Below are 19,258 nucleotides of genomic sequence, written 5' to 3' on the forward strand. Positions count from 1 at the left end.
CAGCTCCCACGTTCACTCGTATGTACACGTATGACCGTTTTTACCCCGTCATGTAGGCAGCCATACTCCGCTTTCGGGGGTGTATCCTGGGTATGTTCTTGTTTCCATAACCCACCGAACGCAGACATGGATTACAGGATCTTTAACACGCGTATCTGATCTTCTGCTTGCGTATACACACGAAGGGGGTTCAGGCACTGGCAGGTCTGCACATATGTTAACCTGGGAGATCGGAAAAAATCTCCACCCTTTACCCACCAGGCGCTGTCGCCGTGATTCGAACCCGGAACCCTCAGATTGAAAGTCCAATGCTTTAACCACTCGGCTGTTGCGCCCGTCAGGTTAGATGTTCGACTTGTGATCCAGTTTTCACCCGTTTCGGCATGGTTTATGTTCTCAGGGGAGGTTCTTTGCTCCGATTTCCTCACTGCACCCATGTGTGACTGGGTACCTGACTTCGTTTGGGGAAGTTTAAAACAGCGGATATGAATTCACTGCCATGGTGGTCATGAAAGGCTATGGTTCCTTTAACCATTAACCGGGCTGTGGATGTTAGATTTGTTGGTTGGTTGTGTTCGGTTGTTGGGTTTTTTTTGGTCAAATTTTAACATGTATTGGAAGGCACCATTTATTGTTGTTTTTGTTTGTTTTTTCATCCACGTCAATGAAATGAAAAGCATTCAATGTCTCTATTCCTGTCATAAGATTATATAGAAGGCGAATACAATTTTGTTGTTGTTGCACATGTGATTAATGCCTAAACAACTGAGCTTGAAATTATATACTCACCTAAGCTGATCATCGTATCTATGTGCAGAGGAGAAAGGTAGAGCTCAAGGCCATCATTAAATCAAAACACTATGATGCAGGCAGAACTCAAGGCAACCATTGACTAGAACTCCAGTCATTTACACTAGGAGACAGGTAGTCAGGCAATCATTGACCAGATCCAGTCACTAACACAAGGAGACAGGTAGTCAGGCAATCATTGACCAGATCCAGTCACTTACACACATGGAGACAGGTAGTCAGGCAATCATTGACCAGATCCAGTCACTAACACACATGGAGACAGGTAGTCAGGCAATCATTGACCAGATCCAGTCACTTACACACATGGAGACAGGTAGTCAGGCAATCATTGACCAGATCCAGTCACTAACACAAGGAGACAGGTAGTCAGGCAATCATTGACCAGATCCAGTCACTAACACAAGGAGACAGGTAGTCAGGCAATCATTGACCAGATCCAGTCACTAACACAAGGAGACAGGTAGTCAGGCAATCATTGACCAGATCCAGTCACTAACACATGGAGACAGGTAGTCAGGCAATCATTGACCAGGTCCAATCACTAACACACAAGGAGACAGGTAGTCAGGCAATCATTGACCAGGTCCAGTCACTTACACAAGGAGACAGGTAGTCAGGCAATCATTGACCAGATCCAGTCACTTACACACATGGAGACAGGTAGTCAGGCAATCATTGACCAGATCCAGTCACTAACACACATGGAGACAGGTAGTCAGGCAATCATTGACCAGGTCCAATCACTAACACACATGGAGACAGGTAGTCAGGCAATCATTGACCAGATCCAATCACTAACGCACAAGGAGACAAATGGAATTCAAGGCAGTCATTAACACACAGATAGACTGGATAAACTCAAGGCAGTCACAAACACATAAGGAGATGAGTAGAACTTACGGCAGTTGCCAACCAACTTAACTCCAGCCAGATGAACCATAGTAGGTAGAACTTAAAGCAGTTGCCAACTTAACTCCAGCCAGATGAACCAGAGTAGGTAGAACTTACGGCAGTTGCCAACTTAACTCCAGCCATATGAACCAAGAGTGTCTTCAACTCCTGTCCTGAAGCTATTGCTGTAGTCTTCAACGACAACAGTAACATAGACGTCATGATCTGGTGAAGGACCAACGTGAACCTCCTGTCAAAAGTGGACTTTTCTATAGAATTTTGCCAGGGACAGTCCAGTTGTTGCCGTGCATGTGGATTCTGTATGTGCCTTAAGTGCGTGCTACACATGTGACCTCAATTTATCATCCCATCTGAATGATTTGCACCAGACCACCGATCGAGGTCTTGTGGAGGGGGAGAAAATACTGGCGAGGTTTGCTTTGATCCTGTGCATGCAGATTACCTTGCATCCCAGGTGGATGCGTCCATATTTCTGGCAAATGAAAGGGAAACTGTTCTGTTTTCAAAATGTTTATATATAAAACACATAAAAAACAAGAAATAAAAGCACTGTTAGGAGAAAAAAAAAGAACTGATCCTTATCAGTGCCTGTTTACATACCAAAGGTTGCCTGTTCCACATTCCACATGTGCCAGTGTGTTGTTACCTGAAATACTAATACCTGTATTTACCTTTCTCCAGGTGCCTCACATGGAATCTTCCCAATGACTGTTACCTGGCCAGTCCAGCTGCAGGCAAATGTTGCCCTGTGCCCAAGTGCCCAGCTGGCTTCGTCATCAGCTACCCACCTGGCTACCAAGAGGAATAAAAAGGCTAAACTGTAGAAAATCTAAATCTTTGGCTGTGAATTATGCTGTGGTTGATTTGTATAGTGTCATGAAATTGAAGACCTCTTAGTGGACAATTAAAAATCCCACAAAATGTATGGATTTTGTTGATGGCATGAAAGTCATAAATTGCTGAATTTGAAGTGTGTACATTGGAATGCTTAAGAATAGTTGGAAAGTAACAAATCGATAAATTCCAGAAAACAGAGTGGTTATGTGGTCAGAGTGCAGGACTGTCATCTGAAGGAGCCAAGAAGTCTGTGGTTCAGATCTTAGCAGCACTCAGCAGGTTCACACACACACACACACACACCACCACCACCACCACCCCACACACCACACACACGTCACTGTGCATTGCTGTTTTTATTTAACCATCACCAACCACCCAATTCCACATCACATAATAAAAAAAAAACATCTGATTATGTTAACATTGCACACAGGCACACTATACTATTCACTTCAAACTGCAGTCAGTATTACAGACTTCTAATCTGATTAGTCATGCTTACATACACATGCATGCTCATTCACACACACACACACACACACACACACACACACACACACACACACACAATTACATGCATATATGCTGACAAACATGTATACAATTGCTCTTTTTGAATTGCAAACAAAACCATGACATGGGGAAAAAATCTGCTTACCTTTGTTTACAAAGACAAATGCATACACTCTCACAAATGTGTTCTCTTGGTCAACTGCATGCTTATATATTTGCACATACTCTGACACACTTATACCAATGCCCCATTGAATTTTCAAACAAAACCATGTCATAAAAAATATCTGGTTTCACACACGCATATGTTCTCAAGCAAATGCATGCATTGTACACAGACACATACTTGTAATAATGTCCTCTTTTACATTTTGTTAAAATCAAGAGGACTAAATCACAACCAATTCCACATGATAAAAACAACTCCCTTTTTCTCTTTCAAAGCCACTCGTACTGACATCACAGCCAGAAACCTGGGATTAAAAATGCCCAGATATGGAACATTCTGGTTGTGGCCACTGTATCATACGGCAGTGGATTTGCTCATTTCTCAATTCAATCCTGCTGAGAACAAAACCAAAGCCAACAACTCAAGGGAAAAAAGCCAGATTATAAATAATTACATGGCATACAAAAAAAAAAAATCAAATGTGTTTTTCTCTTTCACAATAATCTGCATCAAATGGAAACAAAATGTCATGAAAGCTCACGGTCATTAGCACCACCTCAGGTCCAACAAAATCAAAGAATCTAAAACTCAGCCCTGGGTAAAAAAAACCACCAAAAAAACCACAACAAATATTCAGGAAAGCAGCTGGACACCAGCTCTTTTTCATTCACTCTCCCCAAGGGGTTAAAAGAACCACAATGTCTCAACGGTCTTTCAAAAACTCTGGAAACACGCTGGCCACCAGCTCTTTCTTGTTCACCTTCCCCATGGAGTTGCGAGGCATCTGAGGCAGACAGTGCAGCACAGTTGGCGTCTGATAGGGCGGCAGAACGTTCCGAGCCCAGATCTTCAAATCCTCCAGCGTCAGCTGATGGCCCTCCTTCAGAACGACAACGGCGGCCACTCGCTGGCCCCAGGTGATATCGGGTAGACCCACCACCGCACAATCACTGACGGCCGCATGTGTCAGCAGGTGGCGCTCCACATCAAGGGCGCTGATCTTGTAGCCTCCGCTTTTGATGACATCCACCGAGGTTCTGCCGACGATTTTGTACACGGCCTGACTGTCAACCATTGCTGTGTCCCCTGTGTGGAAGGAAGGGTCAGTCTGTGGAATGACTGGACAAGGAGCTCACATTACTTTACCTTAGAACAATATCGTCTGTATCATTGGTGTCGAAGGTAATGTTAGTCTGTACATACTGAACAAAACACACATTATTTCACTTTATGAGTGTGTTTGTGTGAGTATGTGTGATCTGTATCCACTGTATGGAAGTGTGAGTCTGTGGATGACTGGACAAGGACCTCGCATTATTTTACCTTGCAACAGTGTTGTGTGTGTAGAAGGAAATATGAGTCTGTAGATTCTGGTCTAAACACTCACATTATTTCACCATTTGTGTGTGTGTGTGTGTGTGTGCATGTGTGTGAGTGTGTGTGTGTGATCTGTATTGCCTGTATGGAAGTAAGTCTGTGGATGACTGGACAAGGACCTCTCATTATTTTACAGTATTGTCTGTGTGGAAGGAATTGTAAGTCTGTAGATACTGGGTAAAACACTCACATTATTTCACCTTGTATGTGTCTGTGTGCATGTGATCTGTATCCACTGTATGGAAATAAGTATTGGTCTGTGGATGACTAGGCAAAGGCCTCACAAAGATAGTCGTAGAGACTAAGATTTATAAATAATACTCTGGGGCAACAAATAAAGAAGACTGAGATGAAATAATAGTAGCACAGAGATTGAGGTCAGTGAATAACAGTCGCAGTGATTGAACAAACAATACTCATACTGATAACTATACAGAGACCGACACGAATGAAAGCACATGTCAAAGAGATAGAGGTGCATGATAGCCACAGAGTTGAGGTGTGTGAATGACAGGCAGGGAGGCAGAGATGAATGGTGAAGGGTTGTCATAGAGACTGGGATGAACGACCGTCCACCATTCACACTCCAGTTCTTTACATTCTTTTTGCTGGCCCTGTTCTTGTTTTACAAAAATTCATCCACAACAGACAATCATGTTTCTGCTCACTGATCTTCCACTGTCAACAGAAAAAAATCCTTCTACAATGATTGAATATGCTTGCACTCATGTACGAAGAAATGTGTGCTATCATGTGTATAAATTTCTCTATCTGTGTGAACGGACATGAAGACAGCGATACAGTTTTTGATTTGAATAAAAGAAACCCTGTTACCATGATTCCAAATTTAAATTAAGAACTTGCCATGCTGTCTCACTGATGTATCATTTCAACATGGTATGTGGTAAACACACCTGAAAAATGGATTTGCTGGCAAATGTATGCAAACTAGAATTCAAACATACAGCTAAGACTACATGGGCTTATGAACCTTGAAAGCACGGGCGAGCAGCTCCTTCAGAAAATGTAGCCCACTGAGTAAATAAATACCACATTACTTCTGTTTTTATTCCAGAAAATGCACGGTCTGTGTATCAGTTCTAGCATCTGACCATCACAAAGTAATAACACGATCCAAACTATTAATATCACTTGTTTAATATGGGATGTGAAAATGCAGAGCATTTGGAGTTCACATCACCCCTGTTTGGCAAAGAATACCTAAATTACATGTCAAACCATTTAAGCTGTGACCAGTGTGTTTGATCTGTTGGCTAAAGCAGCACTCAACTGTCCAATGCTATGCTCCACCTCGGCCAATCAGCAGTTTTCTTTCCACTGAGTGCTGAGCACATCACCCTCTCTTCATTCCTTGACGAATAGCACTCTGTTTGACACACAGACACAGGTTTTTCCTGTCCTTACCTTTTGTTATTCTTTACTGTCTTGATGCTCAGTTATCAACTTTGTATTATGCCTCATTCCATACCGTCACCACTTTAATAATAATAATAATTAGCATTTATATAGCGCTGAATCATGTGCAGAGACAAATCAAAGTGCTTTCACACCAGTCAGTCACATGCCTGCATAACTCCAGACTGAAAAAAAATCTGAAAAACAACGAAGGGGCAAGGAAGGGAGGCTATCTTGGGAAGAGATGGGTTTTAAGGCCAGACTTGAAAGAGCTGAGTGTGGAGACCTGACAAAGTGAAGGGAGGAGCTCATTCCAAATGCAAGGTCCTGAGACCAGTGGCAGCTGACAGTGGAGCGTTTGAATCTGGGCATGCGTAGACAGTGGATCCGAAGCCGATTGTAGAGAGCGAAATGGGGTGTAGATGTGAAGGCAGCCAAAGAGATAGGAAGGGGCAGATTTGTGAATACATTTATAACAAAGAGTGCAGATCTTGTACTTTATTCTGTGTGAGACAGGGAGCTAATAGAAGAAGAGTTATTTGCTCAGATCTTTTCTTTCTGAGGACAAGTCAGGCAGCATAGTTTTGTATGCACTGGAGGGACTGGAGGGATGAAGCAGGCAAACCAGACAACAGAGAGTTGTGGTAGTCGAGGCGAGAGAGAATGCAGCACATTCAGTGACACTTCTGATCATTAGTTACTGAATGTTTTCATGATCCCTCCGATCATTGTGGGAGAGGTGTAAGTCAAAAACTGTCATCCACGTCCGCCTGTACTGTGTAAACAGTGAACAAATAGTCATGAAAAACAAGAATGGGTTTCAGGCACTGCTCTACAGCTTCAGCTCCAGCCTCACCTGTCTTGAACCAGCCGTCAGGTGTGAACGTTTCCTTGGTGGCTTCGGGTCGGTTCCAGTACTGATGGAAAACACTGGGCCCCCTCACCAGCAGTTCACCAGACTCCCCCTCCTGGCCTGTTCCACAGCATGTGTTTTGACTCACCTGTCTCACACCCACACTATACATTCCTCCTCCTTCCACCCCCCCTAACCCCCCCACCCCACCCCAAGCCTGTTCCACAGCATGTGTTTTGATTCACCTGTCTCACACCCACACTATACATTCCTCCTCCTTCCACCCCCCCTCACCCCCCCCCCCCCCCAAAGCCTGTTCCACAGCATGTGTTTTGATTCATCTGTCTCACACCTACACTATACATTCTTCCCCACTTCCACCCCCCACTCCCCTCCCCAAAGCCTGTTCCAAAGCACAAACACTTCTCAAATATAATTCTGTGTCTCTTTCTCAAACTCCTTATAAACAAGAAAAGTAATTATGTGACTTCCCTCCTGTTCATTAGCTGATTCATTCCTTCTGTTTTACTTTTAATAAGATTGTTTGGTTCTTCGCTAATAACTCTGTATATTGAAGAAAAAAAAGTTCTTTGTTTCCTTCAAGTGACTTCATATCAGTGAATATGACAGACACTTTTTTCTCACACATTTTACAGCTCTGCTCTTATTGTTGTTGCTGCTATTGTTGTTGTTGATGTTGCTGTTATGATGCCAAAAAGGAAATATCTGTTAACATACACACAACCTTCTTTCCATCACTCTTGTACTTATTCTTCCATACACTCCCATATTTTCAGTCAAGTACACAACCAATTCAGCATGTTGCATAAACATTTGTGAACCAACACTTTACTATGATTCAGTGTTGTTATTGCCACATGTACGCACCTTTCAATATTTTCCATTTTACACATACACACTTATTTCACATTAATTTCAATATTTTCCCATACAACTCAATATCTTGATGACAGCAGTACACACACAATTCACACAACAGAAATCCTACCTGGGGTGACTGTAGTTCTCTTGGCATTCCCTGTCGCAATGACATCATAGCCATTCTTGGCGTACACGTTGGGTTTTGCAATGCGTACCTCCACAGAAGGAAATGGTTTGCCAACACAACCTGGGGAAACAGCACACTTTGTATACAGGTATGCTGTTCTGTTTACAGCCTCTACTTATATATATATATATATATATATATATATATATATATATATATATATATATATATATATATATATATATATAAACTTTGTATACAGGTATGCTGTTCTGTTTACAGCCTCTACTTATATACCGTGAGCAGAAAAGGTATGTGGGAGATCATGAAACGTCTAGGATGCCCCCCAAAATTCCTCAGCATGGTCATCCAACTACATGAGGAACAGCGTGGACAGGTCAGACACAGAAACGACCTTTCGGAGCCCTTCCTAATTGGAAATGGAGTGAAACAAGGTTGTGTCCTCGCGCCGACCCTCTTCACGATCTTCTTCAGCATGATGCTCCAACAGGCCACTGAAGATCTTGGCGACGACGACGGTATCTTCATCAGATACCGCACTGATGGCAGCCTATTCAACCTGAGGCGGCTACAGGCCCACACCAAGACACTGGAGCAACTCATCAGAGAGCTTCTGTTTGCCGACGATGCTGCCCTCGTCGCCCATACAGAAGCGGCCCTGCAGCGTATAACGTCCTGCTTCGCAGAGGCTGCGCAGCTCTTCGGCCTAGAAGTCAGTCTGAAAAAGACGGAAGTTCTCCACCAGCCTGCCCCACGGGAAGAATTCCACGCTCCTCACATCAACATCGGTGAGACAGAGCTGAAGTCGGTCCACCAGTTCAGCTACCTAGGCTGCACCATCTCGTCTGACGCCAAGATCGACAAGGAGATCGACAACAGACTTGCAAAGGCAAACAGCGCATTCGGCAGGCTGTACAAGAGAGTGTGGAACAACAAACACCTGAAGATAGACACAAAGATCAGCGTGTACAGAGCTGTTGTACTGCCCACCCTGTTGTATGGCTCCGAAACCTGGGTCACCTACCGGCACCACATACGACTGCTTGATCGCTTTCACCAGCGCTGCCTTCGCACCATCCTCAGCATCCACTGTAGTGACTACATCACAAATGTCGAGGTCCTGGAGCAGGCAAAGACTATCAGCATCGAGGCAGTGCTGCTAAAGACCCAGCTACGTTGGGCAGGGCACGTGTCCAGGATGGAGGACCACCGCCTGCCCAAGATCGCGCTGTATGGCGAACTGTCCACTGGCCACCGTGACAGAGGAGCACCCAAGAAGAGATACAAAGACTCCTTGAAGAAAGCTCTCGGTGCCTGTCACATTGACCATCGCCAGTGGTCCGCAGTAGCGGCTGATCGAGAGACCTGGCGACGCACCATCCACCAAGCTGTCTCCTCCTTCGAAAACAACCGCAGGGCCAGCTTTGAGGACAAACGCAGAAGGAGGAAGAACCACGACGCTGCAGCCGCGAACCCAGACCAGACTTTCCCTTGCAACCGCTGCGGCCGACTCTGCTTTTCCCACATTGGCCTTGTCAGCCATGAGCATGCCTGCATCAGACGTGGACAACGCCCTTCCTAGATCTTCGTCAGCGAAGCCAGGCCATGATGAATGATATATATATATATATATATATATATATATATATATATATATATATATATATACATAAAGCAGAGGCTGTAAACAGAACAGCATACCTGTATACAAAAAAAGAACCCATGTATATATGAATGAATGCATATCTATTTTCACACAGACAGTGTTAAAGGCACATAAATGTTGATGTTCATGTCATAATTGAATAAGGAATTTGTCTGAGATGCACTAGTTTTATTCTTCATGTATGTTTATCTATTTCTTACCAATTATCAACATACAAACACTTTCCTTATGTCAATAGTGTTTCTTTATAATATTTACTAAAATTATCTTTTTGATTTGGCATGAAGTTATCTACTATTTCATGATTTGTACCTTCTTTAGCTGGTTATCAGTCTGATAAAAAAAAAAAAAATAAAAAATCCTTTAAAAGTAGGACCATGGAGATGGCTGAGAGACTTGAGTGCTACTATTGCTGGAAGCACAAAACCAGACGAATGTTAAATTATCTTTTTGTGAAAATTTGCTTCAATCATATTTCTTTTTTTCTTTCTTTTCATCTCAGCCAAACAACTGATGACCCACTGTGCCACTGTGGGTCCGTGCAATGTAACTTGTGTGTTCAACCAACTGCGTAAAACATTACTGTGGGGTCAAGGTCAAAATCTAAAGCTGAGTTTCAGTTTCAGTTTCTGTTTCTCAAGGAGGCCTCACTGTGTTTTGACAACTTTATATACGCTACACAACATATGCCAGGCAAACGCCTGACTAGCAACATAACCCAATGATCAGGCCTTGAGTCCATGCATTTTTGCTTGTGTAACTATCAGAGTGAATTTCTGCTGCATAATTTGGCACATGTTGCCATGGGTTCTTTTTCAATGCACCAAGTTCATGCTGCACATGGGGATCTCAGTTTATCATCTCATCTGAATGACTAGACACTCAGTTTGAATTTTCCAGTCAAACTTGGGAGGAAAGGGCAGGACCAGGATTCAAACCCAGACCCTCAGGGACACAGTACTGGCAGAGAAGCATCTAAACCATTCGGCCACCTTCCTCTTGTAGTGGTGAGAACAATTCCGCTGGCCAGTCGTCACAGGCACTGAGGCTTCAGGTGCATTGAACCAGTCTCGCCAGTCATCCTACTTCAACGTTCTCCACAGACACCACCTTATGCAGTAAAGCCATGTACAAAATGCCAGTACCTACACACTGAAAATGACCACAGATGTACATACTGTGCGGTTTCACTCACACCAGCGATTCGGGGCCCCGACAAGGGGTTGGTCACAGTCATTCCTTACTTGTGCGATATCACTCATACCTGCAATGCGGGGCCCTGACAAGGGGTTGGTCACAGTCATTCCTTACTTGTGCGATATCACTCATACCTGCAATGCGGGGCCCCGACAAGGGGTTGGTCACAGTCATTCCTTACTTGTGCGCTATCACTCATACCTGCAATGCGGGGCCCCGACAAGGGGTTGGTCACAGTCATTCCTTACTTGTGCACTATCACTCATACCTGCAATGCGGGGCCCCGACATGGGGTTGGTCAGTCATTCCTTACTTGTGCACTATCACTCATACCTGCAATGCGGGGCCCCGACAAGGGGTTGGTCAGTCATTCCTTACTTGTGCACTATCACTCATACCTGCAATGCGGGGCCCCGACAAGGGGTTGGTCAGTCATTCCTTACTTGTGCACTATCACTCATACCTGCAATGCGGGGCCCCGACAAGGGGTTGGTCACAGTCATTCCTTACTTGTGCACTATCACTCATACCTGCAATGCGGGGCCCCGACAAGGGGTTGGTCACAGTCATTCCTTACTTGTGCACTATCACTCATACCTGCAATGCGGGGCCCCGACAAGGGGTTGGTCACAGTCATTCCTTACTTGTGCACTATCACTCATACCTGCAATGCGGGGCCCCGACAAGGGGTTGGTCACAGTCATTCCTTACTTGTGCACTATCACTCATACCTGCAATGCGGGGCCCCGACAAGGGGTTGGTCAGAGCCATTCCTATCTCAGTCATCCCGTAGCGCTCCAGGAGGCGATGGCCTGTGATGGACTCCCATTTCTCCATCACCGGCTGTGGAAGCGCTGATGAACCACTGACCATGAGTCTGGGGCAAAGACGGATGAGAGAAAATAATAATAATAATAATAATGGAATGAGAGAAGCAATGGGTAAACAGGAAACCAAATAAATAAGCAAATATACGAGTTTGTACATAAGCAAACAAATAAGTTGATGAATTAATCTAATGAGTCAACTGTTTATTTTTAAGCACTACATAAATGATAATAATGCAATGATCAAACTTTTTTTTGGTATCAGCTTAACCTCTTCAGTTCTTCATGACAGAAATTTCCGTCAAGTTCTGATGTACTTCAAAGTGCCCCACAATGGATAAATTAGTCTTCGACATAGCAGGAATTTTCCAACCTCATTCTCCTTTGTATACGTCACATACGTACCTAACATTTTAGCACTGCACAATACAACCCAGGAGATGTAACACAATACAGAACATATTGATGAGTTGAACAACGAATTGGTTCTCGCTCAAAGGTCATGTTGTCTGGTGCTTGGGTTTTGGAATGGCGAGGGTTTCCTTGTTCCAGGGAGTGGAAACAAAAACACAACACATCATCATATAATAATCATGTGCACAGGGTGTCATCTGAAAATTCAAAAACTTAGGACTTGTCCCAGATCAAAGAAAATCAACAGGACATTTTGAAAAACTAAAGGACAAAATGTCTGGATGCTTAGGAAAAAATCACTTCTTTTTTTTAATCTTAAACTTTTGAGTTACACACTCATTTGCAGAGCAACCAACAGTATGGATTGTTACTGGCAGAGTTTTGCAGAACTTAAATAAATAAAATACACTTTTTCCAAGTGGTATTTTGTAATTTAGGAGTCCGATCTGAACCTTAAAGAACCTCATGTTTCTGGCTTGATCAGCTGAAATGGACAGGACTTAATGAAATATGTGGTCTAGGCCACTGTGCTCTGCTGATTATTCTCTTTGTCCAGGTGTGTGACCATAGAGAAGTCTTTGTTTACTTCACTTTCACCAACCCCAAGCAATCAGAAACTTTTTCCCCACTTCCAACAGTGGCTTTTAAAACTGAGCTTATACTGCCCATGCAACAATTTGATTTTTAATTCAACAGCATGGTTATCGTATGGACGGTCATCAGAGTCAGTTGCTTTGAATGGGGATTCGCTGTCACAGTGCACTGTAAGCAATGTTCTTAAATCCATAAAAAAGCATATTACACAAATCCTTGCTGGTAAGATCGTAGACATGACTGCCGTTTCTGACTTGGCAAAAAATCATTCATATATGAGATACCAATTTGATTGAAAACGTTTCAGCCATGTTATATACCTGATGCGTTCCATGCAGACAGACTTGATGTACTCGCAGGCTAGTCTTGACCCCCGGCCCCTGTGCAGATGCTGGTCGTAATGCTCTATGAGTTTTGCATAAATGGTGGGCACTGCCATAAACACGTTGACACGTACCCCGTCTGTGTGACTCATTGGGTTCACCAGATTGTGCCACACCTGCAACACAGATACAAATTAAGTAAATAGGTCAACTGTGTGTAACATATAATGCATGCATGAACTACGATGAAGGAAGTATAGCAGATGGTTATTGGACGGGTGCAGTGGCCAGTTATTGTGCTGGATTCTCAACCAAGTTTCCTGAGTTTAATCCCCAGTTTCGGCGCACCTGGTGGGTCAAAAAGTGGAAATTTTTCCAATCTCCCAGATCAACATATGTGTAGATTTCTCAGTGCCTTGTGCCTGAATCCCCTTGTGTGTCTATGCAGAAGATCAAATAGGCATGTTGAAGAACCTGTCATCCATATGTCAGCGTTCAGTGGGTTATGGAAACACGAACATAACCAGCATGCACACCACTGAAAACAGAGTATGGCTGCCAACATGGTGGGGTAAATACTGTCATACATGTAAAAGCCCACCTGTGTATAGAAGTTGCAAGCCATGAATGCAGAAGAGTACTGTTGGAAATGTGTTTACTTCTGTTCCAGGTGACTGCTGAAATATATATGTATAAATTTAAAATACTTAATCATATACTTTTGTTCTTCCAGATAGGCTATTTTCTTTCAGGTTTTTTTTTTTTATAAATTAATAAACAATTTAACTGATTTTAACCTTCTGTTTTCATTAATGGTTTCATATATTTTGCTTTTTGTTGAACTGAATAAAAGTGTAGGTCAAGTGTCTGGCTTAGTTCTTTGAATTTACCATATTATCATTGTGATCTCTTATTCTGGGGTATCAATTCTTTCTCTCGTCTTTCATGGCCCTGAGCTAAAATATTGTTTAAGAAAAGTAAAAAGAAAGAAATGAGATGCCTATATTCTTCAGATTTTATTCAGATAACTTTTTATTACAAAATTATTAATACTCAGTTCAGTAACAAATAGTTATAAATCTTTCGATTGTAAAGTGGAAAAATCCTCTGAGACTGGCTCTTTAAGGGATGATATATAAAAATTTTTTTAAATGCTATGATGAGAAGAAAAGAAAAAATAAATGCCAGCCTATGAAAACAGACAGAGGAGAACATCAATATGTATGCTGGTGAACATGCTGGTGAAGGTGAGATGCCACTGACAGGGTAGCACTGACACTCTCTATAACAGCATTTGCGGAATTTCCGAAAGACAGACGGACTCGATAAGACAGATCATACAAATACACAAAGCAAATCCCAAACGCTTCCCTTTGAGAAGCAGGCGGTTATAGGACAGGACTCACAAATGCACACCTGTTGCGGGTCGAATTTGGGCAGCATAAGGCAAGAGGCTCCAACGTGCAGTGGCGTCATCAGTGCGTTGATGAGACCATGCACATGATGCAGGGGGAGCACATGGAGAATGACGTCCCTGGGTGACCACGTCCAGGCAGACACCATGTTGGCAATCATAGCTGACAGGTTGCCATAGGTGTGAACCACTCCCTGGACACACACACTGTTTACATGACACTGTTATTGCATGCATTTCCAGTGCTCGACTCATATATGCAATGAGACATAAAAATCGTAAATCTATTGATGGAAAAAGACTGGCTTTATGTTTGTTGCTGATCTGGACGTTCATACTGAAAAGGAAGAATTCAAACTACCATTGTCAATATGGACATCATACAGATAGCTTTACTGATCATCAAAGTTGCTGTTGTCAAAACTATACTTAAAGCAAGAAACAATGCAAAAAGAAAATAGACATTTTGTCTTTGCCAAGTGCAAACCAAAGTCAAGATCAAAGTCAGCCAAAGTTTTTAACCCTCAAAGTGCTGGATATAATAAAACATACATACAGAAATCATGCTTAAAACAAAGGGATAGTTTGCCTCCGCTACCTGTGTTCTGATTTGGGGCATTTGTATGCTTATCAGTAAGAATAAATAGGTAAACCTATACATTTTTGGAAAGTAGAGTGAATGAAGAATCAGATAAAAGTAAGAAAAAGGCTGTACCTTGTAAGTAGTTGGAGATATTCCACAGGATATAAACAACAAATTTTGCACACTTGTTTTCCAAAAACGTCAACCACAATGTTTATAGGTATTTTCACATCTTTTACAGAGTCAAAATCTCAAAATTGGCATTAAACTGTGCAGAAAATGTTCTGGCTGCAGAATCATGATATGAATATAACTGAAACAATGAAATTATAAGCATTGTATTATTTGTTTGAGACACACCCACCGACGCCACGCATGCGCACATCTACAATACTTTATGCAATCACAGGCAAAAACAGAAATAAATGTTTTCTTTTAGCTCATGTTGCTTTCAAAAGCAGCAAGAATGCTTTAAATCAAAATAATTTCCAGTTTTCTAGCTTGATTTGGTCAAGAAATCGCAACAGACCCATGCCTTACCCACTTTACCACCCCTCCCCACCCCCATCACCCACCCCCCAGTTTTTGTGGCTGGAGACACAAAACTGAATGAACAACAAGCAAGCCAGCATGCCCAAGTGTCAAAATAACAAAGCCGTTTTCACCAGATCCCTGTCAGCAAATGAATCATCACTGGTCACAAGGTCACTCAGTTCCTGAGCTTTGTCAACTTCAGTGTCACTCATTGTTTACAAAAAATACGAAGATCTGGACTTATAAACTCGGTCAAAGTTTGTGCAAACACAAGCAGGGAGGCAGTAACACCAGAACGAGGCAGTTTTACGAAGGCTGCCGAGTATAGCACGATCATGGCCCATCACACTTTACCGGGAAAGCCACGATCGTGGCTCATCGCGCTCTCCGGGTTAAAAGCCAATCTGCTTTCCATCTTTTAGATCTCCTCTTTAAACAGTCTACCTGCTTTTACCCTTTTTTGTTTTAAAAATTAAACAAATCAGTTACCTTTGGTCGACCTGTAGTTCCACTGGTATATATAATCTGAGCACCTGTTTTTACCCTTTTTTGTTTTAAACAAATCAGTTACCTTTGGTCGACCTGTAGTTCCACTGGTATATATAATCTGAGCAGGATCATTCTTGAAGTCATTGTTGAACTGATGCAGGTCATACCATCGTTTTGGTCTGGTCTTTTTTGCCTTACCAATCATTTTGCTGGTGGTTGCCTTATCAGAGACAAACCACTCATTGACCTCATAGTCCTTCAACAGCTCACTGTCATCAATCACACGGAAAGGAAGATTCAATTGCTCTGCGATAGGAAGCAGCCTGTCAGCAAAGCACTGTGATGCAACAAGTGCTGAACAAGCTGAGTCCTGTACAAAGTACTCCAGTTCAGACTCTGGGTGTGACTTGCACAAAGGTACTCCCACACCCCTGGACATCCCTACAGCAAACTGTGTCACAACACTGCTCACATCATTTTCACACAGATACCCAATCCGTGCATGCTCAAGAGTGTCTGACTCCACCCGGCAAAGGTCAGTCAGATCTTTTGACAAACGAATGCTGTGATGGAGAATGTCATCGTATGTGAAACATCCAAAGCGGTCCAGGATGGCAGTTCTGCCCAAGTGTTTTTCAGCTGACAAAAACACTGGGGTGGCAATCCCAGATTTGGAATGGTGTCCTGCGCGGACTAATGGCACTGTGGTTTTCGAAAATGTTCTGATCAATGTAAAGCAATGTGCTGGCTCCCATCCTGTTTTAGCAGTCACTGCAGATGACTTTGATTCAGGTGAAATAGTATTCCACAATGTTGGTGTTGACAGTGCTGTGGAGCTGCCTTTCTGGAATTTTCTCTTAACTCTGGAATGGATAAGGCAGGTGTGGAGTTTGGAAGATGACTGGTGATGACAAAGTCTTTTAGAGACTGCCAGACAGCCATGCTGGCTTCCCAATAACACCCACCTGGAACATTAAAACAAAATGTATGATATTACTATCGCTAGCAGAAGTACACCAGTAATAAAACTGTGCATTCTCATGATATAATAAAATCACTTACGTTTGTGCTCCAAATCAATCTCTCTCTCTGCCTTGGAAAAAACCTAGCAGTTTTGTCATCATGGTTCAGAATAATACTGTTTGTTGCTTTGACATTCTTCCTAACTGTAGGGTAAAAGATGCCACACATGTAAAAGCCCATTTGTCGTACATTCCAAATAAGTCAACACCAGTTGCTGCCTAGTTAAAACAATTTATATTACTCTCGTCTCCACATTCAATTTTGATTCAAGCATACATACATATATGGCAGATAAGTATCTTAACCATTCTGCCACCTTCTACCAGAGAGAGAGAGAGAGAGAGAGAGAGAGAGAGAGAGGTTTGATATTTTACCCGCATCTGAGGTTCCATCTCCTGAGTACATCCCAAATGATATTAACAGTGTGAGTATGACTAGAAAATAAAGAAGTAGTAATACTAATACTAATAAGTAATACTGTAATTATGTAATAGTAGCTAAAATATAAAGAACTAAAAACCCAAGCACAATACTAGCAAAGAACATGAACAAACACATATGCACACTCTTTATCAGTAATACTAATAGTAGCTAAAATAATCTGAGCTAAAATAATAACTTAAAACCAGTACATAAAACAAGCAAATGAGCATTAATAAACACTTATGGCAAGTTATGCACACTGTCCTATATTAATCCAAGTTTCAGAGTTGATTTTTCATCTTGGTCCACATAAATGATAATAGATAAGCAACAACAACAAACACTTAACAATCAACATTCATAAAATTAACTAACCACTCATTAGCTTAGCTAGAAACTTATGCAGGCATGCACGTTTCTGTCATTTCATTCGTCAAATATTTCCATGTTTTGTTTGTATCAAGCGTGACTGAAGTCAAGAGGACAATCTGTTCTTTTTTAGCGCATGATTTGGTCTGAAGGTTCTGCAGTGTGATTAGTGGGAGACGTTCAAATTTCTTCCTTTTCTGATGAAAACACTGCAACTGGATAGCAGTCATGTCTTGATGAGTTTCAACTGATACGCTACATCACATCTGCTCATTAAAGTATGAAAAAATATAAAAATAAAATAGAATGATATAAATATATAAATAAATAATAAAAAGAAGAAGAAACTGATTTGGTATTTGACACACGCAATAACCAAACTCGCTGCCATGCTGAAGCTGGGAATGAAAATTGCACCAGTGAATCATACCCTGACAGATGCTAGGTTACGCCGGTTTTTTGCATTTCTGTGGGGACAAGCTATGCCCTGCATACCTAAATACAATTTCTGAACGAATGTATGGAAAATAAAAACTTACAAACTCATTTGACGTTCAGGTTGTCGTTTGACTTTCGCGATGTCAAAGTTCAAAACATGCTAGAGTGGTGTCCCTTGAGCGAGTTGTACGGAGCACAGACACGTGTGTGTTCGTTCTCAGTTTAGTTTAACGTCTTTTCACTGAAAGTGATATTAGACGAGGGTAGGAAAAATAATCAAGGGGGGGATGGGAGGGTGTGTGTGTGTGGGGGGGGGGGGGGGGACGCATGCGAGTAAGTGAAAGTGTGCGTGCGTGCGTGCGTGTGTGTGTGTGTGTGTGTGTGTGTGTGCGTGTGTTACATATTGAAAATGATTGATTTAAGTTTGTTGTTGTTGTTTTTAAAAAGCATAACAATATCACATATTTCTCATGAAAAACTAACAAACTATACAGCGAACCAACTGGACTATTTAACAAGGAGCTGAAAAAGTCTTGCATTAGCAATGGACTGCTGAAGATTGTCAACATTGAAGATGAATTCAGTTCAGGGATGTGAGACTTTAACATATCGCAAATTAGTATATGATTGGCTGTTATGTGAGCACCACAGATGCAAGAAACATTACTGACATATTTGGCCTAAAAGCAATTCATTTTCCATCTGCAGATTAGAGAATGATTTGCCTCTTATGAAAATTATTTTGGTAATGTTTTCCCATGAAACCATTCTGTATATTCTTATGTAACTCCGAGTTACCGGTGTGTTTTTCTTCACACTGAAATTTTGACCATTCGACTTTTTCTACCATGGTGTAACATTCCTGTAGTGAAAGCGAAATATTTATTCCTTCAGTCTCGGGAACTTCTAGCTCCTTTTTTTTTTTTTTTTTTTTTTACCCAAAACGTCAACTTGGCTTTTTCATTATAGTAAAAACCATAATGAGAAGGAATCCAGCAAAAGGTTATGTAAGAACCTCTTAGTAAGAGTTCGTGAATCAGA

General features: G+C 42.1%; 2 protein-coding genes across 3 annotated transcripts in view; one reads left to right on the plus strand and one right to left on the minus strand.

The window, feature by feature from the left end:
- The window catches only part of LOC143300296 (uncharacterized), a 118,190-nt gene extending 115,609 nt beyond the window's left edge, over window positions 1–2,581 (plus strand). Inside the window, exon 85 of the mRNA XM_076613893.1 lies at window positions 2,407–2,581. Within this exon, the coding sequence (XP_076470008.1) occupies window positions 2,407–2,533 (127 nt within the window). The 3' untranslated portion in view covers window positions 2,534–2,581. The remainder of the gene's footprint in view (window positions 1–2,406) is intronic.
- A 345-nt stretch (window positions 2,582–2,926) lies between these two features.
- LOC143300652 (malonate--CoA ligase ACSF3, mitochondrial-like) lies at window positions 2,927–18,392 on the minus strand. Of its 2 annotated transcripts, XM_076614479.1 has the most exons (8): window positions 18,319–18,392; window positions 16,047–16,929; window positions 14,361–14,552; window positions 12,942–13,120; window positions 11,518–11,663; window positions 7,903–8,022; window positions 6,897–7,013; window positions 2,927–4,333 (listed from the first exon to the last, which is right to left on the minus strand). In XM_076614479.1, exons 1-8 carry the CDS (start codon window positions 18,324–18,326, stop codon window positions 3,951–3,953), a joined length of 2,028 nt encoding a protein of 675 aa, XP_076470594.1. In that variant the 5' UTR covers window positions 18,327–18,392; the 3' UTR covers window positions 2,927–3,950. The 2 variants fall into 2 exon arrangements, with proteins under 2 accessions (XP_076470594.1, XP_076470595.1); XM_076614480.1 differs by lacking the exons at window positions 16,047–16,929; window positions 18,319–18,392 and adding an exon at window positions 15,965–15,996.
- Window positions 18,393–19,258: the final 866 nt, after the last annotated feature.

Source organism: Babylonia areolata, chromosome 26, assembly GCF_041734735.1.
Source record: "Babylonia areolata isolate BAREFJ2019XMU chromosome 26, ASM4173473v1, whole genome shotgun sequence".
In the NCBI taxonomy this organism is placed as follows: Eukaryota; Metazoa; Mollusca; class Gastropoda; order Neogastropoda; family Buccinidae; genus Babylonia; species Babylonia areolata.

What these genes read in the sequence shown, in the direction of transcription:
- LOC143300652 (XM_076614479.1), bottom strand. An exon ending in GTCGGGGCCCCGCATTGCAG is followed by an intron (nt 8,023 to 11,517) that starts GTATGAGTGATA and finishes CTGTTTCCCCAG; the next exon opens with GTTGTGTTGGCAAACCATTT. An exon ending in TGACGGCTGGTTCAAGACAG is followed by an intron (nt 4,334 to 6,896) that starts GTGAGGCTGGAG and finishes CCTTCCACACAG; the next exon opens with GGGACACAGCAATGGTTGAC.